Genomic DNA, 19,129 nt, shown 5'->3' on the forward strand with positions numbered 1-19,129 from the left:
TGTTTCTGAAATAAATAGATTTTTTTTTAAATATTCAAATTAAAAGCATCAATCTGATGCACTTTGAGAGCAAAATGAAGAGATCTATGGATACATCTCTCCACACCTATGAAACAGAACAGTAAACAGATTTACTTTTTCTTTATGGATATTTTACAAATCAATGTCATGTTCACATAATAAAGTTACAATCTGAATGACGAACATGATATTAACCAACAAGCACAGAAAACACCTGTGAGGGGAGGAAGGATGACTGGCTTGATAGTATTGGTGCAATGGCGCCCCCTAACGGTGCATACAAGGAACATTACAATATTAACTACTTTGCAGACAGATATTATTCATAGAAAATACAATTGAACAGAATGAGAATGTTTTACATAACATCACGTGTAATGTGTCAGGGACTCAGGGTTGCCATGGAGCCTGATCTGTTGAGTTTCATAGATCACTTTAGGTCTATTAGAAATGAAGTTTGAATAAAAACACTAAAGCAAGTTCAACAGAGACCAGCTGGTGCTACGGACATCACTTTATCTGTTCTGGTGAGTAACCTATTCTGTCAAATGTATACATTTTATTTCAGTAAAAAAAACGTTTGAACGGTTTTCTCTGAATGTTTGGCATCAGTTAAGTATTTTTGGAATGTCAGTTTGTTTAGTTTCAGCCAACAGCCAGGCTGAGCTCTTTTTAACTTGTTGGTGAGTAAGCTTTAGTTAATATGTTAGGTTGTCTTATAAATGTAATATGAATGTTTATTATTAAATTATCTAAATATAATTTCAGAATTGTGCTTACGCTAATATCTGTTTATTTACTTTTAGCTAACAACCAGACTGTAGGAAGATGGAGACGAACGTTCCTGAACAAGAGTTCGGAAACGGCCGGGGCCTAGTGAAGAAATGCTGGGATGCCTTGCTTGAAAACAGCTATCTGGCTGCAGTTCTCTCGGCTGTGGCCCTGGGTAGGTGATAAGAAACTACATAGCTATCTTACCAACTTTATTTTGTTTGGAAATCGAAGTAGCGTTAGCTTGGTTAGCTAGTAATGCTATATAACGGTTAACGTCTATGTAGACACGGCATGTGCCGTTCAGGGGCAGAGACTATGCACTGGAAAAATGCTGCCCATAAATCAAGTTAAATTATAATAAAAATAAGGTGTTTTCACTTCCACTCTTTAACCTGCCAATAGGGCAAGTGCACATTTGCTTGGGAAGATTTGTTGAACAATTATTTAGAACTATATTTTTACCAGGATCAGGAAATGATTGGAAACGTTTTCGATGTTCTTGTGTTAGTTGGTGTGTTTCCAATAAAACTGTGTTTATTAAAATCAAGTAAGATTCATTTCTTGAAACAAGATGATCCATCTTTTACAAATACCACAGCAGCTTAAAAAAATGGTTTCATCTTCTTAAGTCTTATAGCAAGTGTACAGACATATTATGACTAGATATTAGAACAGTTTTACTTGGCAAGATTTCCAGTTCTTACAGTGTGTTACACATTTAAAGCTTTAGAAGTGGCTTTTTATTGAAATTAGAAACAAACCTTAATTGAAATAAAATAACAAATGTAAAAGATATTAAAAGCATATTTGAATGACAACATCAGTAAGATAAATCAAACTGTATAAAACACTGAGGAAATTGTTCTTTTCCCAAGGATTCCATTGCATAATCAAGTCATAACAATAACCTGTTACCAAGGCAACCACACCATCCTGTAACTAAATGAATCTGTAAAATAACTATAGTGGAGTAAAAAGTAAAACATTTGCTTCCAAATGTAGTAGAGTAGCAAATGGTCTCCCCAGGTTAAATCTAATTCCAGTAGACAATTTAAATCATTACAGAGCTGTTAAAAGAGTTGCCATGGTAATAATAACCCCATGTCAAATGTCTACCGCCCATTTAGTTTAACAAGAGACACTTTAATATTTAACTTTTAAGGTCATGGCATTCTGCCTGATAGTATGACATTAGTACAGTTTATGAAGATACATCAGAAGTCATTATTAGCAGTTATGAATGAAGAACATACATCCATTTTGAAATGGTCATTGACATAACTGAGATGAACAGGTTAGAATGATTATATATATATTTGAGTGGTTTTACACATTTTACAGAATGTAATTTTATGAAAATGTTGCCAAGTTCTATTGTTGCCGTTCCACTTTTAATGTTTTTTCTTGCATACAGCAACATTTCTTGTTCAAGTGATTGACAATGTGTCAGATGGATAAATCCAGCGGACAGTCCAACAGCATTAGAACTGCAAAGTTGAATAGATATATTCGTTAGTTGTTGATTATTAAAATAATCGATTGTCAATTTTAGTATTTTTTTTAAGAGAACAAATTGAACTTCTATGATTCCAGCTTCCTCAATGTGAATATGTACCGTGTGTCTTAACCACCCTATGACAATAAATCCAACATCTTCAGTTGGGGAGATAATCTTGGGCATTTTCAGGATTTTATGGACAATACAACTAATTCTTCAAGATAGTAATTGACAATAAAAAAAGTTAGTTGTTGCAGACCTAGACGTCAATGCACAGCACTTGATTTTAAGAAATGTATAAAAAGTGACCCAGTCTAAATGTGTTCCAGCCATAAAATGAGCCAAAACATACAAATTCAATACAGTCAATATAAACATGGAAACAAAGATCAAGAAATAGGAATTCTATAATCATGTGACCTTTTTTAATTACATATAATTATTCAAGAGCTACATTTAACCTGACTTTAACATAAGGTTTTAATGGTAATGGAGCTTTGTTGAAGAATTGAAAGTGCTTTACAAATTTCCCCCAAATGATTATGGATGGCTGAAGTGGTGAAAAGATGTATTATTGTATTACTAAATTGCCTTTTCTTTGCAACATTTCTAAAAAATGTCTCCGAAAATGGTCTCACAGGTATAATTGCGGGCTTGATTCTCAAGTTCTACATCCAAATCTCGGAACACGACAAGCAGTACATCGGCTTCCCGGGAGAAATCCTCATGCAGATGGTTCAGCTGATGACCGTGCCTCTCCTTCTGACCAATATGATAACAGGTAAGCCACAGCAGTATTTCTCACACTGTTAGCTCATAAAATAAGGTGAAAAATGGTGTGCATTCACAATTTAAAAATGTTGGAAAAGTAATTGATTGCTATTTTTAAGACTACACCCATATTACACAATAATACACCCCTACACCCTTATTATACCACGTTAAACCAATATTACACCCACATTACACTGTTATTCGACCACACACCATGTAGCAGCAAAATTACACCCATTTCTCACCATAATTACACTGTTATTACAACCCTATTATAATATTATTACACCCATGATTAATTTAATTGAAATTAAACACATTTATACACCCCTTTTACACCCATGTTAGACCATTATTACATCTGTATTACATCCAGATTATACCCATGTTATACTGTTATTACACCGCTGTTTTATTAAACAGATACTACAGCCATGTAACACCAATATTACACCCATATAAGACTGTAATAATTACACTGTTATCACACCCATTTTACACATGGACGCAACCTCTCAAATGACTGTATCCCACATGATACAAAACACATTTAAGGGTTCAAAGGAACATACTGCTCCTATAACCTCAATACCCTTAATTAAGGAGAGCGTAACTCGTGATGAAGAGTAGCCAGTGCCACAAGTCACAATTACAGCAGCATGGTAAATGCTAAAACTAACACAAGTAGATTAATGTTGCCGATAAACCTACTTATTAATGTTAACCTAAAGTTTGCTAAAATCAGCCAACTTAAGCTACTGGTTAGATCAGACCAACGTTTAATGGATTGATCAATGGTGCATTTTTATTGCTCTGGAATTCTACTTTTTACTTGTCTGAGTAAAACATTATTATAACCTCCCCTTAAATTGTCAGAATTGTTGTTTAATGTTGATAAAAATACATCCTGCTTCTTTAATCTTTTGCAAAGGCTTATTCGTGTTTTGAAAGCTACAACATACAGTAGTAACATACAGTGCCCTTTTTCTCCTTCTTGCCATTCATTTGCACTGAGCCACCTTTATGACACACGATCGCCTCCAAAACGATTTCTGTGTTAGAAAGTAGTTCAGAATAAAATGGTCTACTGTGTTACTCTGTGGATTGTTCAGATTGTTTCACGAAGAATGAGGTTCTGTTCTATTCTGGTAAAAAACGTGTTATCATGTCCATATTTGACCTTCCATTAAAGAAGTAAATATCCATGTATCCCATATGTTAGAATGAGAGGTGAATGAGGCTTTACTCCATTACAGGGATTCAGTTGGGTTGTGGGGTGAGCCCTCAAGCTTTCCCAATAAATATTCTAACCCCTCATTCGTACACCCGTTATCCTCTTTAAATGATCTGACCCAGAACTTCACCTATTTCATGAATTTCCTTAAACAAGTGTACAGTTAAATCCTGTCATCTGTTTACGCTGTGGTATTTTTATAACACATATTATATTATTATTATCATTTCCAAAGAAGAACTGTCATTTTTATGGAAAATAGGCCAGTTTTTAGACTCTTTAATACAGAGGTTTCCTGCTTTTCTCGCTTCATATCATAATAAAGTGAATAAGTGTGGGATTTACACGGACAAAACTAAACTTTTAAAGACATCACCTTTGACTTTGATAAATATTTCACTTTTCTATGACATTTTATAGATTCATCAATTGAGAAAATATTCAGATGAATCCATTTTCAAAATAATCTTTAGTTGCAGATTCATTTCAAAGAACTGAATACTGTCAGGTTTTGTATTTTTTATTTTTTTACTGTAATTAATAATAAAGTTTCTACCCGAGATGAACTTTTAGCCATTGCAGTTTTGAATTCTCAGAATCAGAGTTCCTTTATTTGTCCCACAGAGGGGACATTTATAATTGTTACAGCAAAAGTATAGATAGAGACAAAATAAAAATGAAAATAAAACACGTCATGCACATAATATTTAAAATAAAATATACATATATAAGTTGTTGCCCAGAAGAAGAATTATAGCACTGATTAGTTGTGTATCATAGTTGGAGGTTATTGCTTTTGTATCAGATTATAGAGGGATTAGAATGTTCATAAAGTTTGAACATTCCTGAAATGGACTTTCGAGGTTTTGCATTTAAAACAAGCCGTGATTATGTGAATAATACAATGTTTGACATGTCTAACACCAATGGTTTCTATTTAGAGATGTCATACTTTATGTGTCTCTATCTTCCTCACAGAGGTTTTAAATATCACTCCTGAACTGGAGTTTTTCATGACTTTAGCGTCCTGTAGCTCATGTTGTTGTTTCTTCCAGGTGCTTCTGGTTTTGAAGCTCACAGAGTAATCGCTGGACGTGCAGCAGCATACTTTCTCTCAACCACTCTCATGTCTTTGACCATTGGTAAGAGCAAGACTTTGGCTTCTTTTTATTCACATTTGCTGCACATGGCATTTGAAGTTTTCCTTTGCTTTTCACTTGAGCGTGTAAATATGCAATTTAGAACTCACTCTGACCGTTGTAATACAGCTATATCAACAAGGTTACATATTGACTTATTTCCAGGTTTGGGAAGGTTACTTAAAAATGTAATTTGTTACAATTACTAGTTACCTGTAAAATTGTAATCAGAAGCCTAATCTGAGTATCAAAATACAAAGGTAGTGTAGCCTGAAGCTTCTATTGGCTAGAGCTCCAACACATTGTACGTGATAGGCTAAGGGGCGGGACATCTCTGAGTGGTTGACCAATCACAAGAGAGCCGGCCAGCTATCCAATCAGAGCAGACTGGGCTCTGGTTTCAGACAGAGGGTGAAAAGAGGTGCTGCAGCACATTAAAGCATGGAGACTGTTAGAGTACAGGCAACAAATAGGAATGTGAAAATTAGCATAGTAAGGCCCCTTTAAAAAACATGAATCATTCACAGTATGATGTTCAAACCTGCATATATTATTGTGTTCTCACATGAACGGGGTGTTTTGGATTCTCATGCTCCACCATGGATTCTGTGTTGCAGGGATATTTCTGGTGATGATGTTCGAACCAGGGACTGCTCCTGCTGTTGAAGGAGAAGACCCAGAAGACGTTGAGCCCTTCTTCAATGTTGACTCCTTGATGGACATCATAAGGTGAGAAGAACATTTCTGCTTTCCCTGCATATTCAGTTCAGCAAGGCTTTTGAAACAGCTAAAACATTTAGAGAACTCAAATCCATTCATCGTCTCCTTTAGCAGAAATAATGATGTATTTCAGGTGTTCTTCAGTGCAGATCATGTGCAGCGAACTGGCCGTTTTAGCAACAAAAACAACTGACAGGGCAATGGAGGGGGTTTGAATCACCCTGAAACCTTGTTTTTCCTTTCTTCTAATTGTTCTCTTTTTCATTTCTTTTCTTGGGATAGCTTTGCCGCCATAATTCCAAAGTTCCATGCTCTCTGCTCATTTAAAAATGTATATATAAAAAGTATTCCATAGGGTTTTCCAATGGAGGAGACACCTGCCTTTAAATGGACTGTTTTCCTTTCTGCGGATTGATATGACTCCACTTGTCCCTTTACTTGTCTGCTATCAAAAAGAGCAGACTGCTGGATGCCCAAATCAGATTTGAGTATTCAACTAAGTCATTTAATACAGAAGTGTTGCATAATGTCTTGATTAAGACACAATTCCTTGGTTGTTTCACCATTTCCAAACATACTGATGGTGTGACTTATTTTGTGTTCACAGGAACATGGCGCCTAAATGCCTGATTCAGGCTTGCTTCAGACAGGTATGCTTCAATTAGGACAAACTGCTCATTTGTATTATTAATGTTGCTAAAACTTTATTTATCTTTTGTAGTACGAGACTGATAGGTTGGAATATGCAGTTGAATCGGATGAGTTCAATTCTAGCCTGGATACGGTAAAACAAATTCCTGGTCACTGTTGAAGATTGTTTTTTGAAGTTTACATGAAAGACGTTGATGTTTGATTCATGATCATTTTGCTATGACATTTTTCTCTTGTTACAGAATGTGACAGAAATGCGACTGGTGGTCAAATATGTCGATGGAACCAACATTTTGGGCCTGATTGTGTGGGCTTTAATATTCCGCATAATCTTCAACAGGATTGGAAAAGATGCGAAAGTCCTTGTAGAGGTCTTTCATGCCCTCAACGAGGCCACAAAAATAATTGTCGACATGATACTGAGGTAAGCTCGTACAACAAACCTTATGAAACGAGAAATACAGTTAAATTCCACTTCCTTTTCTGCTCACAGTTTTAGTGAACTTTTACCTCTGCTACTTTTGCTTTTTGACAATTTTTCAGGTTTTGGCGTCCAACGATATGAATCCATTATTATGTTGATTTATCATTTTCTCCAATGACAAAAACATAGCTGATTTCTTTTGAACTAATATCTACATATTTTTCATGTCATTGTTATCTTTCAGCTTCTTGCCAGTTGGAGTGCTGTTCTTGACCATAAGCCATGTTATTGAGTTTAATGTCGTGGAAACTATCTTCGAAATTGGAAAGTTCATGGCACTGGTTATTATTGGGTATGTTCCACCTTTTTTGGTAAAAAGTAGTAGCCTTGCGTTAAATAATATATCAATCAGGTATTTGATCTAACCTCACTTGTAGCCTTAACGAGTCATCAAGCTACAGTAAGCTAAAGCAACACATTTGTTAATTGTATCCACCAAAAGCTACTGGTTATACCAGACCAAAACACACATTACGCCTCCCAAAAAATGTAATGAGCAGCAGAAGGCAGCCATGCTCGACTCACTTCCTGAGACCGTGGGATTGCTGTTACAGTCTTGTCGTTTGAATACTCTTGCCCGGCAGCTGCATTGTGTAGACAAACTGTGTCAGCAATTGTATCAGATGATTCCATATTAATTGTGCATTCATTGTGTGTTTCAGGCTCATAATTCACTCAACAATAGTTTTGCCTCTGACCTATTTCCTGTGTACGAGACTTAACCCCTATGACGTTATCAAGGAGATTTTTCCCGCTTTAAAGAAGGCACTGTTCAGCTCGTCAAGGTGAGATGATGTAACACAGAGCTGATATTTCAACATTCATCATTAGATCTGCAAGCATATCTTTGAGATGTACATTTCTAATATTTTCACTAACTAAGCATGCATTGTGTGTTTCTCAGCGTGAAAACACTACCACTCACTACTCAATGTTGTGAGAGCCGACTCATGGTCGACAAAAGTGTCACTCAGTACATGCTGCCCATCGGGACCAACATCAACATGGATGGAACTGCCCTTTATGAAGTGGCCGCAGCCATCTTCATAACCCAAATCAACCACATCCACCTGAAAATCGGCCAGTTAATCGCTATTACGTAAGCCACTCAAAATCATACCATCATCACCATAGCAAGTTAAGAAGTGATAATATTTAGTGTGCAGGACATTGTAGTAAAAAGGAGCCTTGACAGGGTGTTTTGAATAAACCCTAAAGGGGCTTATTTAGCTATAATTACCTGTTTGCTGAATGTTATCCTGCTTATTACACGTCACTTGTTACGCTTTTATCCAAAGCGACTTACATACTCAACACTGTGGACAATCCCCACAGGAGCAATTTGGGGTGAAGTGTCTCAGGGACACAACGACATGCTGACTGCAGTGGGGTTTGAACCTGTGACCCCCTGATCCCAACACCAACGCACAACCCACTGCGTCACACGCCTCCCTGTATTACATGGCTTCTTACTAAATAAATCCATACTTTGATCCAAAATATTGCTTTCAACATGTCATCAATTAAAAAATGATTGTATTGTTTCCGCAAAATAAATATAGTCCATTATACTGCATATCCAGCCGTCACAAATCCAATCCAAGGGTCGTGCTTTCCACAAATATGAAATGAATGGTGTTTTCGAAAGAAGGAAGATGTATGTGTACGTTAAATTGACTTCTTTCTGCGGATTGATATCACCGCACATGGTCCCTTGATCAGAGCAACGGTCTGCTATCAAAAAAGAGTAGACTGCTGAATGTCAAAATGTACCAATCAGAATGCAGTATCCAACTGAGCTTTTTTATAATATTGGTTAAAAGTGTACAAGATGAGACATTTAAAAGCAATAGACTTGGTAAAGTTGTATGTGTCTGTGTTTGATCTGCAGGTTGACATCAGGAGTGTGCAGCATAGGATCCTCAGGGATCCCGGCTACTGGAGGAATGACCACTATGTTTGTTCTGATGGCCGTTGGTTTACCTGCCAAGGAAGCCACCATTCTGGTGGTTGTAGAATGGCTCCTGTAAGTTTAATACAAGTCATGTAGAAATGACTGGAGCTGCCTTTTCTGTTTCTTGACTGGTGCACCAGTTACAAGTACAAGTCATGCAATTAATATCTTACTTAAGAAGAAGTACAAAAGTATGGGCATTAAAATATACTTGAATAACAAAAAGTAAAAGTACTTATTGGGCGATGTAGCTCAATTCAGAGCTACATCGCTTAAATATTGGATTGTGATTATTGATGCATTCACTTGTTTGTCACAGCTAGTAAACGTGGAGCTTATTTTAATTACTTTATATACTACTACTGAATATCTTAACCTTAAGATAATATATAATATCTATATAATTATATATCTTACTTTATTTATAGTTCTTATTAGCGAATAATCAGAATCTGTAAAGTAACTAGTAATATATTTTATTAGATAAATGCAGCAGAATAAAAGTACAATATTGGCTTATAAAATAAGAATAATCAAGTAAAGTACAAATACCCCAAAATCAAGTACATACTTGATTAAATGTACTTCAACACATTATACCACTGGTTTTCTTGAAATGTTTATGCATGTGTTTCACAGTTGTGAGTGGGAATGCTAGGTTCCTGTAGAGGATGGTATTTTGTTATTATTAGCATACATTTTTTTGTATTTAAGCTATATTGTGTAAATATTTTGAAATTAAATTCAACATTTTCAAATTCAAAAGCAATATTAGACAGACAACAAGTAAGGCATACATTTCTAATGTATTGAGTGTGGGAAGCTCAATACACTAATAGTGTTTTTGTTTTGTTGTCTGAGAAAATGTGTCCTGACCGCTTTTAAACAGTCAATGGTCAGTTAAGATATGTATTACCTCTTTTATGCTTTATGCGGAATGGTTCGCTAACCAGCTAACATTCTTTTGTCCTTTTGGTCGGCCAGCTAAAGTGCAAATGGATCAAAGAAACAAAAATAAATCAGAACATCTGCTCAACTTTCATGGTCTATTGGTGTCTTTCAGAGACCGCTGCAACAGTGTTGTCAACGTCTTGGGAAACTGTATTGGCGTGGCAATCGTTCACCAGGTGTCAAAAGGACAACTGGGAGAAATGGAGCAAGGACCGCCAACGCCAAGGTACAAATCTATCTCGTCTTATTTGTTGGGTTTTGCCTTTACATTTGCAGAAAACGTGAAGTAAATACTTCCTTTAGTCTAGTGGCAGAGAGGAGCAGCAGGTTAAAAACCAAAGTATATCTTTTTTTCTGCTGACCTATTTGTGCTTTGCATGGCTAGGGTGCAGGTCATTGATGATGAGGAACTCAGCCTGTATCATGTCCAGGCTGAGTTCAACCCAGAGGAGCACTCCCAGGACGAGGAAGACATGTTCAACGCTCTGGAATATCAGTAGAGCTAAGATGACAACTACACTTGAGAAAGTTCAGAAAAATCCCATTAAGTTGTTGTCAGGATTATTTAGTACACATTTATTTCATTTTGTCTTAGTGTAGTAGTTATGTATATGGCACAGTTGTTAGTTTATTGAGTAGAAGGTTTTTAAAACTGTATCAAGCAAGAGGTTTACTGTAGTTATTGCACTAAATATATTGAATTTAATTAATGTAACAGATTAATGTATTGAATTGTATCGATGTATTTGAATTGAACTGGATTTATTTCAGTATTTATTGGTGAATAAAAATTAAAGAAGCTGCAGTCATGTATTTGAATACCTAAAAAACATAATCACCATATTCATTGACATTAAAAAATTATATTTTGATAGCATTCACAAACATAAATACTGTCTTTATATATAATTTAAGTAAAATCTTATGTGGCTTATTCATGAGTCATATTGAATATTGCTCTAAAATGTGTTGTGGTTCTAGTCATAAATGAATATGAATGTTAAAAAGTGCTTACATCTATAATTATACAATGCTAAAAGAAGATTATAGCATTTAAAAATAAAAACATGTTTAAATTGCATTTTTACACATTAGCATCATAAAGTGTTTCCATCATTTCTTTGCAGCTGTGCTGTAATGGTCTGCTAAACACCAATAAAAACACACCAACAAACAAGGAAATGCCTTTATTGCTACAAAATAATATTTACAGCTTAGGTAGTGTTGAATTATTCAACAGGTTGGACATTTAGAAAAGTTCAAAACAAAGTGTGTAAAGAAGCTGGGGGGGGAATGGGACAGATCACTAATCCACGGGCAGCTCCTGGTGGTGGTTGATCTCTGGAGGGAAGTGATTGATCCCAGGTTGTTCACTGTTGAGCTCAGCGTACTCTACTGACCCCTGCTGACACACAGAGCACCGCCTTTAACACCGTCACATCTGATTCATTTACTATGTTGGGGTCTTATTACAAAATCTACCTTAGTCTGAAATCTAATCTCAGTTAAAGATGATTTATCATGTTCAGGTTGATATTAGTATGTAGTGACATGTGACATGTCTCCATGCTTTAATGTTCAAAAAGCTCTTAATTTTTCTCATACTGCAGCACCTCTTTTCAGAGATGTCCCGCCCTTTAGCCTATCACTTACAATGTGTTGGAGTGCTAGCCAATAGGAGCACAGATGTGTGGAACACAAATTCTCCTGAATAAGTTAAGATCTGATTTTAAACTGTTTTCATCCATCTTCTAACTGTTTAGCTGCTAATCCTAATTTTTACTCGAGCAAAACCTCAAAATACTCGAGGAAGACACTCGGTTTTCTCCCATAACACAAACTTCCTGAGGAGCAGACGAACCAGAATAAGACTATTGACAGCCAAAACCAGCCCATAAATGACCAGGTTGGAAACTGAGAATGCACTGGGTACTGGGTAGTTAAAAAACTAAGTGTTTAAAGAAGCTGGGAGTGGGAATGGAACAGATCACTAATCACTAACCCACACACACAAAGCAGCGCCATTAAACACTGGCATGTCTGATTCATTTACTATACTGGAGACTCATTACAAAAAATACCTTCGTCTGAGGATCAGACAAACCATTAAAACTACTGACAGCCAAAAACCACATAATCTGCCAACAAGAAGATACACTGATCAAGTAATCTACTGTTTCTGGACCATGACAACACATCCTCAGATCATTACTTCACATTCCTCTCTTTAGCTGCCTCTTACTAACACCATGTAGGGACAAACAGTTAGTGCAGCGGTGATTAAAGCATGCTGGGGGACAGTGCTGGCTGAGATGGGCTAGGAGGTAATGTGACTGCTGATCTGATGGGGCGATAAGGAAGTAAGCCGGGCCCCAGCCCAAATGCCTTTGTTCTTGTCTGGAAACTTTGACGGCCGTTTCCCTCTCTGCTTGGAATCTCTGAGCTGGAGGCCACAGGGACACACGGACTGTTTCAGTCATGTACTACATGAGTAATGCTATTGTATCAAACTCCTTTTTTAACAGTCATTGTGCAAGATAATGCAATGTAAACATGTGTCACCATTTTGATGTGTGACTTAAATCAACAGAAAAATAAGTAAGGCCAGAAGGCTCTTAAAATATATTTAACATTTCCTTTTAATACTACATATTGGACACATCACATTTTTAACTATGTAAACTATGTAATGGTAATGTTGAACTAGTAATATTAATAATAATAACATAATAATAATACATGTTATTTATATAGCACTTTTCTTGGTGCTCAAAGCGCTTTACAAGCAAGTAAAGAAAAATAACAAGAAAAGTAACAAGTGCTAAACTAGGTGGAATAGTGGGTTAGTGGATTAGGAGTTGAAGGCAAGAGGGAAAAGGTGAGTTTTGAGGGCTTTTTTGAATGATGTGAGAGTGTTGGCAGATGGGACGTGGCTGGGGAAGGGGTTCCAGAGGGGGGGGCTGCTGCGAAGGCGCTAGTGAAGATTTCTTCAATGTGTTTAATTGCTTATTTTCTCATAAGATTATAATTGTATGAAAAGACATGAGTTATATTTTACAACACAAGCTTCAGACTTTAATGCATTACAGTTTATATTTATATTGTCAACAGTTAATCACTGCTGAGCTACAGATACAATCTTGACTTATTTTTTGTTTTTTAGCATGTAAATGGTCTACAAAGCCCTGTGTTCCTTCCAGAAGGAGTTTCTCTCTCACCCCCTGCCTCAAAGCCTCCATTGGACACCTTTGTTTACTTCTATGACATAGTGACATCACGTTGTTACACTCGTGCTTTTATTGGTTAGTGCTCAAACACATTGTACGTGATAGGCTAAGGGCTGGGACATCTCTAAGCAGTTGACCAATCACAACAGAGCCAGCCAGCTAACCAATCAGAGCAGACTGGGCTCTGGTTTCAGACAGAGGGGGAAAAGAGGTGCTGCAGCACAGGCAGGACGAGAAAAATAAAAAGCTTTTTGAACATTAAAGCACGGAGACATGTCACAGCAGATGCACAAGATACTGATATTTAACTGAAAATGAAAAGAATAGGGCCCATTTAAGTAAAATAACACAAACATTAGCATAACAAATATAAGACTATATACAAATAAAAGTATACATATTGCAGAACAGTATACATTATATGATTGAATTAAGTTCAGTGATGAATTGATTTTTTATTCACTTTTTTTTTTTTAAATGTAATGCCAGTGGAGTTTATTTGAATTACTCCATATATAGTTAGGTAGTTTAATCTACAGTAGGCCTAATATATTATACATACTATATTGCTTCTCAAGAACAAGTCCCTCAAAAGTGTACTAAAGTAGAGTACATGAGTTAAATTGTAGGCTATTTAGTTACATTACACCACATTATGACTTTTTGCATGTCATCATAACTTATGTTTAGCAGTGTGGATGTATGGTAACTGCATGAACATATATTATGAAACAATTTTTCATTAAAAAAAGCACATAATTAAAATGATAAAAAATAATTTAATGGTTCAGCTTTCTACTTACATAGTCATGATGGTCAGTGGCACCTGAAGGAAAAGCATCACATGTTATTATGGGTTGTGTGGCTCACCTCAGAGTAATTCATTAGTCAGTGAGCAGATATGATGATGTGGCTAAGCCTGCTGACTCATTGTTCCTCTTCTTTGTTTCAGCCAGACTGTCCTGTCCCTGACAACTGAATCAACATTTAGAATCCCTTCTCTTACTCTGACATATGCCTCTCTCAACCACTTGGGTTTCTTTTGTTATTGTTGAACAGGAAATATTAGGCCTCAGATGGACTGCTTAATAGAGACATCCAGCCAGTGGCTGTTTCTGCCAGCAATAGGAGGATATGGTCACGGTTCTCTAGTCTAGTTGGCCAGGGTAAACTGTCCATCCTATATCTGGCTGTTGGGCAAATAATGTCGAGTGGGTATATTGCCAGTAAGACTAAACAACAATGGATCCTACACAATAACATGTTATCAATTGCATTACGAAACATAGTCACTTACAGATTTGTCTTTGCAGCTTTGAACACATACACTGAACAAAAATATAAACGCAACACTTTTGTTTTTGCTCCCATTTTTCATGAGATGAACTCAAAGATCTAAAACATTTTCTATATACACAAAATAACCATTTCTCTCTAATATTGTTCACAAATCTGAAAAAGTCTGTGATAGTGAGCACTTCTCCTTTGCCGAGATAATCCATCCCACCTCACAGGTGTGGCATATCAAGATGCTGATTAGACAGCATGATTATTGCACAGGTGTGCCTTAGGCTGGCCACAATAAAAGGCCACTCTGAAATGTTCAGTTTTGCTTTATTGGGGGGGTCCGAAAACCAGTCAGTATCTGGTGTGAGGGGTAGGGTTAGGGTTAGGTGTAGGGTTAGGGTTAGGGTAATGTTGTGAATCGAGTGGCCCATGGTGGTGGTGGGGTTATGGTATGGGCAGACGTATGTTAGGGACGACGAACACAGGCCGCTGTCTAATCAGCATCTTTATATGCCACACCTGTGAGGTGGGATGGATTATCTCGGCAAAGGAGAAGTGCTCACTATCACAGATCTTTTCAGATTTGTGAACAATATTTGAGAGAAATGGTTATTTTGTGTATATAGAAAATGTTTTAGATCTTTGAGTTCATCTCATGAAAAATGGGAGCAAAAACAAAAGTGTTGAGTTTATATTTTTGTTCAGTGTAGTTAACCTTGTACATTGTACTGTTAGTTTGACTCCTTCCACCCGCCTCCCCCTTTAAGGATGTACTTATGATTAGAAACATATTTTTGACATGTCAACATCAAAAACAAAATTGGCAAGTTTCAGTTTATGAAAAAATAAGTTTTAGCAGACCAGGCTGAACTAAACCAAAACAGTAATATCACAAGCTGGAAAGCAAAACAGGAAGCTGAAAGAAGAAGAAATGCTCAGCAGAGCTGAAGGAGAACCAGAGTTGAGGGATAATTCTGGTTTGCATCCGCTTCCACCTAACAAACAATCATTGAATACCTTATAAATACCCTCAGTGCAGCTGTAAAGCTTTTTAAAGGTCCTATCATAGGTAATCCGATGTTCAATGCCAAAAAAAAGAAGATAACAACTAAGAAGACAACATAACAACTCACCATGTGGAGAGTTTTGGAGCTCGCTGTACACTGTGTCCGTGCCTTTTTTTGGTGGGACTGTAAAAAACAACACATGCTTGAACATCAAAAGACAATGTTGAGTAGTTACTGTTGTTTTTATTTATCATACGCAGATATCTAAAAGTAGGCGGGATGTGCCCATTCTGTAACTGCCATCTTCAGCCCGGGGACTTTGAGCACAGCCCTAACGCAGAAGGGGCCGGTATCAGAAAGCAGCCTGGCAATTAGCTCAACCCTTCCTGTTTATAACTTCTGCATAGCTTCTGGAAGTCCCAACAGTTATCTTTGCAGTTACAAACACTTGGATATGTATTAATTATGGGTAATTATGCCCCTCCCAGGAAGTGTGAGTTTTAACTGTAAAGGAATGTGGGCAAAGAAGAGCAACATGTTTTCTACAGGGAGGTTTGTAATGAAATAGGAGAGACTGTGAAGACTGGTTAAAAATAGAAGGACAAAATGTTATCAAAAATAGAGTTTGGAGGGTGAGAAGCAGAAAGATGGGAGATGAAGGCTGGGTAATGGATTTAAAAAAAAATGTGTATCACCTCTGGCAGGATCCAGTGGACGGGGATGCACCACCTCAGTGTATTCAACATCAGGCTCGTTGGACACCATGCTGCTCTCCTCGTCGTTGGCTGCACCAAAAACATGCACAAGAGTCTGTAAAACCTGCCAAACCCTCCGCATGACCTCGTTTTATTTTGATGAGGGTTTCCTTAAGGATAACAGTTCATTCTTGACCTTGAAAATAAAAGTTTGACCAAGTAAAGGTTGAGTTATTAGTCTGTTGTGTAACGGTCAGCTTTCATTCGTTAGCTAGGTCAAGAATAACATGGCTAATGTTAGCAAAATCAAGCTAGCTGATGTTATGACTCATGTCTTGTGCAATTGTTTAACTGCATTTCAGCATTTATCATAAATGGCCAGAGGTGAAAGAATCAATAAGTCCTCCAACTCATACGACCAAATAGGTCGATTGTTCAGCAGCTTATTACGACCTATAGTCACGTTTTAAAGTTTAGCACCTCTAGTGGTCGTGTAAGAAACAACAATTTGCGGCAATTGCAAACGCTCCGGAGGGTCGTATATTTACAAATAACCCTCTCTGGAAAATCCTAAATTGTAGAATAGTTTGGCCATTAAAATGCTTTTTGATTCGATTTCTAGCGAGAAGTGTATATTGTACTTTTAGAATCCACGTCCAGTGGATGTGTAGGATCTATAGTTTGATAGATATTACGAAGATGATTTTGAGGTCTCGCCAGGAGAACGTGTATGTCTTTCCCCCTATGTAAAGTTAGCGTCAACCCTCACCGGGTGAAAACAGTATTTCCGGTCTCAAAGTTTTCATATTAAAACCGTATTCCCCTCACTGTTAAATGATTTAACAGTGATATCTGCCGTACTCATCCACTAAAACACATCAGATTATCCTTGTTAATTACACAACATGAATTGGTTATGCAATGAATGAAAAACTTGGGTCGCAGGTTCCTCAACAGTGCATTACAAGACATCTATCAATATGTGTGTAACCTCCACCATTAAACTATCATATTCTGCACATTTCTTATACTATCTACATACATCTTATAAGAGTATAATACATATGTATAATATCAGTTAAAATAAGTGCTTCAACATAGTTAACATTGCTGGAGGTATACACACATATTGATAGATGTCTTGTAATGCACTGCGACCCAAAAACATTTTTGAAATCTTGAAAGGGATGTGGAAAATAGTCATTATATACAGTCTTTAATTAACTATTAGTAGAGAATAACGAGTAATGAATATACTTTATAGGGATCCTATTAATATCTAATAATAAAAATAATAAAATTCAATAACGTGCTTTAACCACCAGGTGTCCCTTTATATCAGCTGTGCACCGTTATGGTGTAAATACAGCCTATCTACCAATTGGATCAAATATAAAAGTCAGCCGAATTAGTGTTGATACTGCAAGGAGACGTATTGTGTGAAAAGAAATGTAAGATGTTGTTTAACTGCTGATATATTTATGATCCACGTCACGTTTTCAGTTCCTCATGTTTGTCTAGAAGTCTTCTCATCAGGGCTCTATAAATAGAGAACTACGGCAGATATGTAATATTTAATGCAGCCAAACCGTGTATTACAATGCCGTTATGTGATGACTTTCAAAGAGAAAAGCAAGCACACTTGGAATAAAGTATCATTTTATTCAAATTTTTTTTTGGGGGATTTCACATCGCATAAACACCATCTCCCAACGTGCATTGCGGCTAAACCATCCAATCACCGAGCTGAGGATCTTGCATACGTCTGTTTCCGGTATTGCTTATGACGATGTGATGTGAGATGTGTTACTGGGTTGGAGAATTGCACAGGGGAAAATAACGTATCTATGCCACAATTTTAGATGCGGATTTTGTTAAACTAATAAGTTTGCGCTGTGGACCAACACTATTGACAGGGAAGGGGGTAGCAATAAATATAACACCATTAAACAGTTACACAACATAACAGAAATAATATCGATAGCAGCGTCCCTAGCAACCACCTGTGAACAATGAAAACGTTGTATAGACACAATTTCCTGAAGTAATCTTCGTAATAACTAGCAACTAAAGATCATGTACATCCACTGCACACATAATCTGAAATAAAAACTCATATTTCTCCCATCAAATGACATCAAAACGCATTTTAATGGCCAAACTAACCTTAAATTAGGCATTTTCCACCAAGAATAAAACGAAGGTCGGCCATGTTTTTTTTTTTATGCGGAAAGAAATTTGAAGATCACGTGACATAGACGCCAGCCATTGGAAATGAATGGTGAAAAAAAACATAGGGATCTTACAATTTCAGAGGCGTTTTTGTAGAAATACTACGTCCCAAGTTGTGGACCAACGTAGTTATTACACGTTTAGATGTGAGACTGGGTTGGAATATACGACCCTCCGGAGCGTTTGCAATTGCCGCAAATTGTTGTTTCTTACACCACTAGAGGTGCTAAACTTTAAAACGTGACTATAGGTCGTAATAAGTAGGGTTGGGAACCGAAACTCGGTTCCAGATGAGAACCGATAAGAAAATGCCGGGTACCAGGTACCCATACAAAATACACAATTTCGGTTCTACTTAACGGTTCCTAAACGCGGTAGACCCTGTATTCCACCGGGTCCGTCTGCGCCGTGGCGCTGCGGTGACCCGGTGGAATACATAGCGGACTGGCCATCTGTGTGTTCTGGAGAATCACAGAACGGC

The 19,129-nt window shown here is 36.9% G+C and overlaps 2 protein-coding genes across 4 annotated transcripts in view; one reads left to right on the forward strand and one right to left on the reverse strand.

Moving 5' to 3' along the window:
• Positions 1-231: 231 nt before the first annotated feature.
• Positions 232-10,991, forward strand: LOC117562542 (excitatory amino acid transporter 3-like). The gene is made up of 14 exons (XM_034240391.1): positions 232-548; positions 828-967; positions 2,934-3,074; positions 5,357-5,443; positions 6,058-6,169; positions 6,768-6,810; positions 6,882-6,944; positions 7,054-7,235; positions 7,480-7,587; positions 7,958-8,080; positions 8,200-8,394; positions 9,187-9,321; positions 10,313-10,426; positions 10,586-10,991. The coding sequence occupies exons 2-14, from the start codon at positions 850-852 to the stop codon at positions 10,698-10,700; spliced, it is 1,536 nt and encodes a 511-aa protein (XP_034096282.1). The 5' UTR covers positions 232-548; positions 828-849; the 3' UTR covers positions 10,701-10,991.
• A 381-nt stretch (positions 10,992-11,372) lies between these two features.
• Positions 11,373-19,129, reverse strand: part of si:dkey-237i9.8 (platelet endothelial cell adhesion molecule) — a 39,492-nt gene continuing 31,735 nt past the window's right edge. For 2 of the 3 annotated variants that reach the window (XM_034240382.1, XM_034240380.1), the window contains 4 exons: positions 16,417-16,506; positions 15,848-15,904; positions 14,231-14,253; positions 11,373-11,605 (listed from right to left, as the gene is read on the reverse strand). In XM_034240382.1, the coding sequence (XP_034096273.1) occupies positions 11,507-11,605; positions 14,231-14,253; positions 15,848-15,904; positions 16,417-16,506 (269 nt within the window). In that variant the 3' untranslated portion in view covers positions 11,373-11,506. The remainder of the gene's footprint in view (positions 11,606-14,230; positions 14,254-15,847; positions 15,905-16,416; positions 16,507-19,129) is intronic. The other variant, XM_034240381.1, reaches the window with a different exon arrangement.

This window comes from Gymnodraco acuticeps, unplaced genomic scaffold, assembly GCF_902827175.1.
Source record: "Gymnodraco acuticeps unplaced genomic scaffold, fGymAcu1.1, whole genome shotgun sequence".
In the NCBI taxonomy this organism is placed as follows: Eukaryota; Metazoa; Chordata; class Actinopteri; order Perciformes; family Bathydraconidae; genus Gymnodraco; species Gymnodraco acuticeps.